Here is an 11014-nt window from a genome sequence, read left to right as displayed (position 1 = left end):
TCCCAGCTACTCGGGAGGCTGAGGCAGGAGAATGGCGTGAACCCGGGAGGCGGAGCTTGCAGTGAGCTGAGATCCGGCCACCGCACTCCAGCCTGGGCGATAGAGCGAGACTCCGTCTCAAAAAAAAAAAACTCCATATAAACATCCATTATACTGTTTTGTTATATTACCTGTAGAAATACTTACATCTAACCAGCTACCCATCCAGGGAAGACTGTTGCTGAGGAAAGACTCATTTCTATCTGTACGTGTATCTGGATATTTCAGTAGAATAAAGAGACTATGGATAGGCATAAACAATCTTGTCTCACTGGCATTAGCCATTCTACATCTTTCCTTCTTCCATCTTTTTAATCTTCTTTCTCTGAGACTTTACACTTTTTTGGTTCCACCTCCCATCCCTAGTCTATCTCTGTCTCACCATGTACAGTTGTTTCTTCTGTTCATTATTAATATATTTGCATTGCAATTTCATATGATCTAGACATGATTTAAAAAACAATTAAGTTTGCCACAATTATACATTCAACAATGATGTGAGGAACTCTGACTAAAGGAACAGTCAGCTGAATGAGCTAACTGAGCAGGCAGGGCAGTCAGCTGGAAGGATTGGCTGATTAAGTGACTTTATAAAGACAGGAAGGCAAGACCATAACTAAAGGTGGAAGTGGGAACCAGAGACCTGATGGGTAGCCAAGGACTGCGTCTCTTTAGGTCAGAGATTATATACCTTGTAAATAAGAGGACAAGAGCCAAATTCTAGAAATACAGGTGGCAAGAGACCTTCCTAGAGATCTGATGAAAGGATAGGGACTTATTTCTAAGAATAAATCACAAAAGTGGGCAAGAGGCTTGGGGAGGCTACATGCTGATACAGAGGGTAGTATCAGATTTCACAAACTATTAAATGTATGTGTAATATACATACACAGACGGAGATCAAAATAATCTAACACTGTATCATTTGCATTCTTTTATGTGCAACTCTCTTCCACTCCCCTACATACACCCTACAATCAGGATGAATGTTTTAGTGATCCCAATAAATATAAATGGATTAAATTCATCAGATAATTATTTTTTGCTATATACTTTTTATAATTTACTTAAAACATAATAAAAAGGTTGAAAATAGAAAAATTACTCCATGCAAACGCTTACAAAAGAATATGGTATTAATACTAGATAAAACTATTTTACAACTATACATTTGTATAATTGTACATTTTATATTCTATATTTTACAATTTAAAATGTAATTATTTGCATGCCAAATTTTAGTTTATCTTATAAAATGATCATTTTTGGTTCCTTTCGGAAATATCTGGAAAGAAATTATAAATATACATTTATATAACACATATATTCTACTTCTCAATCATTAAGAAGAACATATTCATTAGTTATTCAGACATGGATCACATTCTATTCTCCAAACGGCTCTTCCTCTCCAGTTTAATGCATCCACACAGAAGACATCTGTGTTGCCCACAGCTGGGGACTGTGTGTACAAAGATAAAACACCCACTCCTGGCCTTGACACACTCTAAATGTTACACATTGTAATCATCTGCATGACATAATGAAAAACTGTAACTCCTTATTTAAACTTGTTTATCTAAGCTCCAAATGACAAGCTACATGAGGTCAGAGCCATTATGTATTTTCCCTGCTACCCTCTTTGAAAGTAAAACTTCTCTTCTACAGTCAATGAAGGCCATAATCAGCTTTCATCTAAGCTCTTCTTAACTTGCAGAACAAATTCTACTGCACTTATCATAGATTTGGTGCTAAAATTTCAGTCAATGCTGCCTAACAACCATCTATTACAATTTTTCTGTTGAATTAGACAGTATAATGCTCTATGGCTCAGAGAGCTAGCAGGCTACATGATTTTGTCAATCTTTAATATTGACATACTGCAAAAGGCAGAATCTCTTTTCAGTTCCCAGTTTGCAATTCATAATTCTCAGCCCTTGATTAAAGTTCTCACCAATGTTAAGAAAGCAGCAGAAGGAAACCACATGAAACTCAAACTATCTGGAGAGGGGGAAATATTAGTTATTGTTTATTGTGATAGACAAATGCCAAAAAAAGTTAAATTTTAACCTGAAAGACTGAAACCAAGTCTTCAATTAGCCTCTGTCGTGAAAAATAACCAAAAAACCTTGTAGCAGGTATTCTATCTCACAAGGCAGAATATAAATGTAACTGAGAACGTGGAATACAAAAGGTTTTTCTTAAATGTCTTTAAACATATATGAATGTGTATGAGCAACAGAAAAAGAATCTTCCCAAACTTTTTGAATATTATGTTCCAAACATGACACCATAAGCTACAATCATAGCATAGAAAAGATACATATAGGGAGACTCACTTCTAAGACTTTTTGAAATATTTTGAGCTATATTTAATTCCAGAGCAATTTTGCTCAATCTGGTTGGATTTAGTCCTCCCCTATAGAGAAGGGGAATAAAAGGTTATGGGACATATTCAACATTATATAATGTTCAAATATTAAACCTGAATAACAGTTCTAACCCACTGAAATGACTCAGAGAAATTATACAATCACATACAGCAAGGATCTATTACTTAAAGGCCAGATTGTAAATATTACAAGCTTGTATGCCACAATTCTCTGCCACAACTATTCAACTCTACCATCGTAGCATGAAAGCAGTCATAGACAATAGGTAATGAATAAATGTAGCCGTGTTCCAATAAAACTTTATTGACAAAAACAGGTAGCCCATCCACAGGCTAGAGTTTGCTAACCCCTGACACACAGAACTACTTTCAGGCTTAGACAATCTTTCCTATGTAGGGAGATATGCCAATGTGAACATAAGATAAAGTAAAATCACATAAGCTCTTTTGCTTGGATGAAAGACTCCATCACTGATCTAAGAAAATAAGACTTTGACACAGTAGTTACAGGTTCCTGTTCAGATTATGCCCTTCTACATGAAGACATTACCAGTGGAAACCCCACATGAGAGTAGTTGTGGGGTGAAATTATAAATGTACTTAGAAATGTTTCTTTTCCTATTGCTTAAAAGCTTTATTTTTATTCTTAACAACCTCTCTGCAAATATAAATGTTTTATTTAAGATTACTTACCCATATCTTGCCAGAGATGCTAAAAAGACCAGCCATTCCAGACATCCTTAAAAAAAAGAGAGAAAACAGTGATCATATATACTATATAAGAAAAAATAATGAAAATCAGGTCAGGAGGACTGGTTGTTTTCCCTCCACGTCTTGCTAAATATTGCCCCCTCTCCCAGATTCATATCTGTTCTTACAGAACATAGATTCAGTGGCTATCATTTGAATCACTCTGCTGCAAATCTATCCCAATTCCTTGGTACTTTCTCCTTTCATTGTACCTACCTGGCAAAAATCTCAACCCTGAGCAGCTGAATGTCTCCAGGGAAAAAATATCACATAACCAGATGACAGTTCTTTCTGCTTCATAGTCCCAAGCCTAAGTGGACAGTTAATAATGTCCAGTACTTTATAAGCTCTAAGATACTAGCTCATTTCCTTTTCCTTCTCCTCAAAACTTGACACATCTTCCCATCCCCATGTACTCTCAGCTAACAAGCACTCCTCATATGTCACTGAAATCAGAAGCCACCACATGATCTCCTCATCTTCCCACTACCAAATCTGAGCCTGGGACCCACCTGCATCCACCTTCTCTTGTTATGACAGGTAAAGTCTAACTGTCCTATCACAGTCCAATTCCTCTACTTGTGCCTTGGATCCTATCCATTTGGTCTTATTAGGACTTGGTTCTTTCTCTCATCCTCACTTCCTGCACAAGCAACTTCTCTCTCTCTCTCCTACAACAGTCTCACTGGCGATATAAACATGCTCTACTCTCTTCTACCTTTTAGAAAGAGTATCCCTGGACCTCACATGGCCCTCCAGCTTCACAAACTTTTCCAGAGCACTCTACACATACTGTTTCTTCTTTACTGTATCTTTAATGCATTCAAATCTGGCTTCCACACTCGCCACTACAGGAACACTGATTGTCAAAGCCATGATGACCTCACCATGCTTCATTCAATGCCCACGTCTCAAACTTGATCTCCCTTCGCCTCTTAATAACATGGGACACAAGAGACTACACTCTTCTTCTTGAACACTCTCATTTGGCTTCTGGAAAATGGCAGCCCTAGTTTTCATGTTGCCTCTTGGGTACTCATTTTCAGTTTCCTTTGGCAGACTTCTCAACACAGGTTCTTAATTTGGGGGTGGCCCATGACTCATCCCCAAGTACTCTTCTCTCTTTCCTTCTTTCTAGGTGTTCCCCTCACCTCAACACTGTCTGTAGGTTTTTGTGTTCCTGAATTCTTCATGGGGGCCCATTTCCATGCATCTGATATGCTTCGAATCTGTATCCCCACCCAAATCTTAGGTTCAATTTGTGAGATATGATAGAGTTTCTCTTCAAATAGCCTAATCTTTTAATTCATAGTTACCGGCCCCCCACCCCGCCTCTTTTTTTCTCCCTTTGTTAAATGACCAGGCATGCCACAGTACCAGGCATTATCAGTACCAGCTCACATTCCTTATTTAAAAAACAAAAACCAAAAAAAAAAACTTTCTAACTAACTACAGACACCCCTTCCCCTTTCCTCTCTCTTTTACGTGCCCACCTTATCTAAAAAAAGTCAAATGTTTAGCCAACGAAAATTAGTTTAGATTACACACCTGACCCAGACCAATAAGAAAAGGGTACAGGGGCAAGACTTGCATCAAAAATAAAGGCTCTCGTGCCCCTTTGTTCAAGTGTGCTCTCATGGCGACTGGCCAAAAAGGCACCCCTTTGTGCAAAAATAAAATTGCTTTGCTAAATATCCTTTGTTCAAGTGTTCAATTTCCTTAAAATTGTAAGCGTTATTCCTAACAAACTGTAATCCCTAATTCTGGAGGTGGGGTCTTGTGGAAAGAGATTGGATCATGGGGGCAGATTCTCATCAATAGTTTAGCACCATCCTCTTGGTGCTGTTCTCTTGATAGTGAGGGAGCTCTCAGGAGATTTGGTTGTTTAACAGTGTGGTGCCTCCTCATCCTTCTCTCTTGCTCCTACTCTGGCCATGTGATGTTATGTGCTTCCCCTTCACCTTCCACCATGATTGTAGGTTTCCTGAAGCCTCCCCAGAAGCCAAGCAGATGCTAGCATCATCCTTCCGGTACAGCCTGTAGAACCATGAGCCAATTAAACATCTTTTCTTTATAAATTACCCAGTCTCAAGTATTCCTTTATAGCAATGCAAGAATGGACTAATACAGCATCCAACGTGACAGTTCTACAAAGTCTGCATCTCAAACCCAACAAGTTTTATACAGAATCCTTAATTTTCTCTTGCCCAAGGCAATAACAAGTACCAAGATCCATCATGTACTCAAACCAGAAACTTATAAGTTTTTATTATGAATCCTTCTTCTCCTTCACTTTGGACAAGCCTACCTTCAAAACATATTTTAAATCCACTCAGCCTCTCCATCCCCACATCCCCACTGCCGCCACCTGACACAAGCTACCACTCTAAGGCTTGACTTGCTTCATCTATTCTTGCCCTTTCTAATCTCCTCTCCTAAGGGTCACCTTCTCCTTGTGTGTGCTGGTAACTTCCAACTTCTTTCCTGTGGCCACAGGCCCTGCATGATCTGGCTTCAGCCTGCCCCTCTTATTCAGCTCATCCTGCACTCCCTTTCACTATGCTTGACATTGGTCACCATTCTGTTCCTTAAGTACACCAAGCTCCTTTCCAAACTGGGGCTTATACATATGCCATACTCATTCCTGGGAATAATCTTCCCTCTGCTCTTTGCCTAAGCTAGTTCTTTCTGTCCTTCAGATCTCACCTAGAGGCCCCCCTTCAGAGAAATGCCTCCTGCTCCCTCCATATAGAAGAGCAGGTCCGTAACCCCATAGCTATCCCCTGTCTTTGTAAAGTATGTTGCTGTGTTTTTTATCCACCCTTATCCAGACTATGATTCTCTGTACCTGCGGTGAATGTCTGTCTTGTTCAGTGTTGAATACCTAGCACCTAGAAAAGTATCTGGCTAAATCAGTGCTCAAATGGTTGTAGAGTGAAATGTGAGAGAGGAGTTGTTTTTAGAGTGAGCTATGTGTGTTTCCTTAATATTAATATAGATGCCACTAGATGATTTACTCCTGAAATATTGCTTGATTTGCTCCTTTTTCAGTAGGGAAATTTCTTACACTTGTATTTACTAATATAAAATTATCTATATATATGACAATCCATTCAAAATTAAAACCAACTACGGAAAAAGTTGTTATGGTTTGGCCTAATCTAGCTCACCAAGTATTATACAGTTTGCCGTCAAGGCCAAATCTATCCCCTGTGGTATTCGGCTAGGCAGCCAATGACTCCACAGGTTTTGTTTTCCACATAATATATAATAGCAATTCCTTCATAAACTATAATTCAATAAAGAGTTATTCTCTATCTCATCAATAACTTAAAAGGAAGAAAGAACGGCAAATTCTTTCTTCCTTTCAAGTCATGATGCTGAATACCATATTTTGTAAGGAGAAAAACAGTCATCGTGGCTTAGTGCAAAAGCTGGAAAAGAGGCATTCTGTAACCCACTCAAATCTGGCTACTTAATTCCCAGTGTACTAAAAACCAGCTGAAACATATGTGGGTCACAAAACCAGAAATACTGCATGGGCTAAGCATGGCCATGAGTAATCTGGGAAGTAAATGTGAAGAAAAACAGAGGCTTTTTTGAGACCCACAGGCTATTAACTTAAAACCTCCTGTTTTATTAGTAACACCTTGTCATTAAAAAATTAAGTTACGTTAGAGAAGCTGGGGATTTCCAGCCGGTCAGAGGCTCAACTGATTGCCATTTCTTCTCTAAGATATAATTCTGCAGGTCTTCGAAGATTCCGGGGCCACGATAACGGCGGAATATCCCATCCTTTGCACTATAAATTATGAAAACAAGTAGAAAGCAAATGCATTAAAATAACAGACGTTACAGATAATAAAAGTTAAAATAGCTATTGGCAATACATGTGAACGCCACTTGAATTTTAAATTGACTCTATTGAAAAATATATAGTTAGACATAAATCAGAAAGCATTAATAAGCTTTATTACAAGTGAGAAATCCCAACCTAAAAGCATTAACATTCTATGTTACCACCGTACAATGTGTGACTAAACGCAGAGTTCTTGTCAGTGTTTAATATGCCAAGTTACTTATTATTTTTGCTACCAATTACTTTAATTTTTCTCTTACAATAGAGAAACAGCCAGTTATCAAGTTTAAAACATTGTATCCACATTTTCAAATTTACGTCATTCAAGGCCCTCTCCTCAAACACCAACAAAAAACCTCATACGCCCTTCAACCTGCCCTCTCACCTACTTGCCGCAATCAGGGCTCCCAGAGAAGAGTCTAGGCTTGCTGTTTTCTCCTCTTTATGTCTCATTCACTACTTGGTGCAAGTGCGGGATCTGCTTCCAGGACTCCCTTGAAACCACTCATATTGGGGGTCTCCAATGACCCCTAAGTGCTGTATCTATTTGTTTCCTTCACCTGTCACTGGCATTGTTCATTCACTGCTGAATACCACTTCCTTCTTCCTTTTGCTTGGGTTTTACAACAGGAGCTCCCTGAAGTTCTTCCTACCGCTCTGAGCATCCCTTCTCCATTTCCTTTACTCACTGTCTTCCTTTGCAGAAGTCCTAATATTGGCCAATCTCAGGTTCCATCCTTGACCTGCTTCCCTTTCTACCATACATGTTCTCTCTAGATGTATTTCAACTGTTATTTACCTCAATGCTGAAGAATTTTCAATATGTATCTCCAGTCTAGGTCTTTTTTCTGAACTCTGGATCTTGACATCATACTGTACCTAGACTTCTCCATTTGGAACTGGGAAGGGCAAGTCACACTATCTTTTGGATTTTTGTCTCTATCTTCCAAATCTCTTCTAATTTTCATGGCTCCTAGTCTTGAAGGCAGGCAATAACTTTTACTAGTTAGTTACACATGGCCTGTTAGTAGTCATCATAGACTCTTCCTTCCCATGGCTAATCAGTCACCAAGTCCCACTGCTCCTTCTGCCTATGTTTCTCTGAAATCCACTACTTTCTTTGTCTTTCCCCTGCCTGTACCTGAGTCTCTCTGGCCTCATCACTCAGCATGATCCAGCTATACCTGTGGTCCAGCCATAAAGAACTAGTTCAAAGTTCTCAAAAGGTACTTCATTCTCTCTTGGGCTTTTTTATGCTATCTCCTTTAACTGGAAAGACTTTCTCTACCTTGTTGGCTTAATGCACTCCTAGTTAGATATTAAGAATTACCCCACCTCTAATATCATCAGAGAAATCTCTGACTTCTCCTGCCCACCTACCCCTGACATTAGGACCTCCATCTCTGCAGCACTCCAGGAAAGCTTCTCTTGTCACAGCTTTCACTCAGAGCACACCAGCCTTGTTTCCCTCACATGTTAAGCTGAATAAGTGGTGGTCATGGAAGACAACTTAGAATTCCTGGTACACGTCTATTGATTTCTAATCTTTGCAAGATTAGAAGATTATTTAAACTTACTGAAAAAATGCTGGGAGAGTGGTGACAAAGAAGCGGCCACTCAAACCTACAAGAAGCACAAACAGAATAAAAGTTATACTTAAGTCCTCCAAAAAAAAGCATTCTTGAGCTTACCTTCATAATCACATTATTAAAATCATTGCAATTATTGATTCACATTTACTATTTTTTTTGACTTAAAGAAATTTCATTTCTACCCATTTTTATTTACCTAACATTTCCAGTAACTGACATACAACTTGTATCACTCGGATTGTAAGGAGGCTGAAAGGATAGAATTTAGAGCCTTGCAAACTGGGGTTTTGCAAAGTGAAATACCCACTTCCCCATTTACTAACTTTATAACTTTAGATTATTTAACCTCTCTTAGTCTCAGTCACCTTTTTTCTGTAAAATGGGTATATAAAAGCCTAACTTAATTGTTCTAAAGTTAGATTAGGGCAAGTATTATTAGGCTTAGCGTGGTGCTGGGTACATAGTGAAGGACTCAACAAACTATAGATATGATTACATCAGTCATCAGTTTAAAAAGAGTAAGTAACATGAAACGCTAAAGATCATGTATAATGCTTGTACATTTATAAAATCTGTAAGTATAAAATCTGTAAGAATATATGTAAGTGAAAAATATTTTTTCCAATTTGTTTTAGCAAACCTTTACTGAACACTAAGTACATATCAAATGCTATGCTATGTGCATGTAAAGACAAAGATAAATAAAACCCTTAGTACCTCAACAAGTATCTACCACGCACCTTGAGACTGTTGTTACCGCTCAAGACACATGGATGAATAAAAACATGTACAACCTTTATTCTCACAGAGCTTATAGTCTAGTAGCAGAAGGAAATAACTTATTCAAATAATCACAATCACAACCACAAACGGAGAATAATAATATCAAAAAAAAGAGTAAGTGTGCAAAAAAATGCTGAATGAGACTAGGAGTAAAGAACAGATCCTTGCCCTTTAAATGTTACAAATAATAATATTTGCATGGGCGCCAAGAATGAGTAAAGAGAAAGAAAGCTTAAGGATCCTCCTGGCCAACATGGAAAAATGACAGAGGCATGGCATCATTTTAACATTTTCCATCACAGTTGCCTTTCCCACTGTAGAATAATGTGAACAAAATCAAATATCTATTCAAATTAAGTTGCTCCAATCATACATCTCTGTGGTCACTCGCAATTCAAAACACTGCAGCTTTACTTTTAATAACATGGGAAATTGCCGGGCGCGGTGGCTCAAGCCTGTAATCCCAGCACTTTGGGAGGCCGAGATGGGCGGATCACGAGGTCAGGAGATCCAGACCATCCTGGCTAACACGGTGAAACCCCGTCTCTACTAAAAAATACAAAAAAAAAAAAAAAAATACAAAAAACTAGCCGGGCGAGGTGGCGGGCGCCTGTAGTCCCAGCTACTTGGGAGGCTGAGGCAGGAGAATGGCATAAACCCGGGAGGCGGAGCTTGCAGTAAGCTGAGATCGGACCACTGCACTCCAGCCTCAGAGCCACAGAGCGAGACTCCATCTCAAAAAAAAAAAACACGGGAAATTGACTTTCACCCATTTTATAAATTAAATACATATTCAACATAATTTAGTAACAAAAGATGAGTCTTCTCAAAGAATTCTGTATTTTATATTTCATTTCAGATCAAGTGGATTCCAAAACATCTCAACCGTATTTAAAAGGAAACACAGTACTCTGGAGTAGTAAAAGTCAATGTCACAAAAAGAAACATTTACTACAAAAATTTGTCATTGTACATTGGAAAAAAAGGTGTGTCGCCAGTAATATAAACACAGGTGACCCAAAAATAGGTCAACTGAGGATTGTAACAAGCACTTCTAAGCGCATTTTCATCTCTCACGTTGCTAGGGATTTCACCCTGGAGAAGAACAAGGGTATCCTACAGTATCCTTCCAATTCTAAATTGCCAGGGGAAAAATACTTACAATAAATAATAAAATAAATACTTAAAATAATACTAAATATTTAAAAAACTAGTATATGCCTTTGGTTTAAGATAATTATTATGAACAGTTTCATACATTACTTCTTACCTAACTATAGATTCCTATGACCAGCCAAAAATCTAAGGACAGTTATGGTATTAGGAATGTATATTTTATTTGTATGGTTTTTTAAAATGGAACGAAGAAATTAAATAGTATCTCATAACGTCTTAACATTTTTTACTCAGATTTTATTTTTATCTGAATAAAGAGACAAGATTTCTATTAAATGTTAGGTATAACTTAAAGTGATTTTTTAACTTGCTCTTTAAAATCTTTTGTACATTCTTAGTCATCACTGGCTATGACAATAAATAAGGAAGTAAATAAGTAGAAAAATATTTCATTTAATTATACAATATATAAAACATTTCCAG

General features: G+C 37.9%; 1 protein-coding gene across 2 annotated transcripts in view; it reads right to left on the bottom strand.

Moving 5' to 3' along the window:
• Positions 1 to 11014, bottom strand: part of TMX4 (thioredoxin-related transmembrane protein 4) — a 43765-nt gene that overhangs the window by 16079 nt on the left and 16672 nt on the right. For both annotated transcript variants that reach the window (XM_011941004.1, XM_011941003.1), the window contains exons 3-5: positions 8618 to 8663; positions 6855 to 6983; positions 3125 to 3170 (exon numbers count right to left, since the gene is read on the bottom strand). In XM_011941004.1, coding sequence (XP_011796394.1) covers positions 3125 to 3170; positions 6855 to 6983; positions 8618 to 8663 — 221 coding nt within the window. The remainder of the gene's footprint in view (positions 1 to 3124; positions 3171 to 6854; positions 6984 to 8617; positions 8664 to 11014) is intronic.

Source organism: Colobus angolensis, unplaced genomic scaffold (genome assembly GCF_000951035.1).
Source record: "Colobus angolensis palliatus isolate OR3802 unplaced genomic scaffold, Cang.pa_1.0 Scaffold197, whole genome shotgun sequence".
NCBI lineage: Eukaryota > Metazoa > Chordata > Mammalia > Primates > Cercopithecidae > Colobus > Colobus angolensis.
This window is presented reverse-complemented; position numbering and strand designations above follow the sequence as displayed.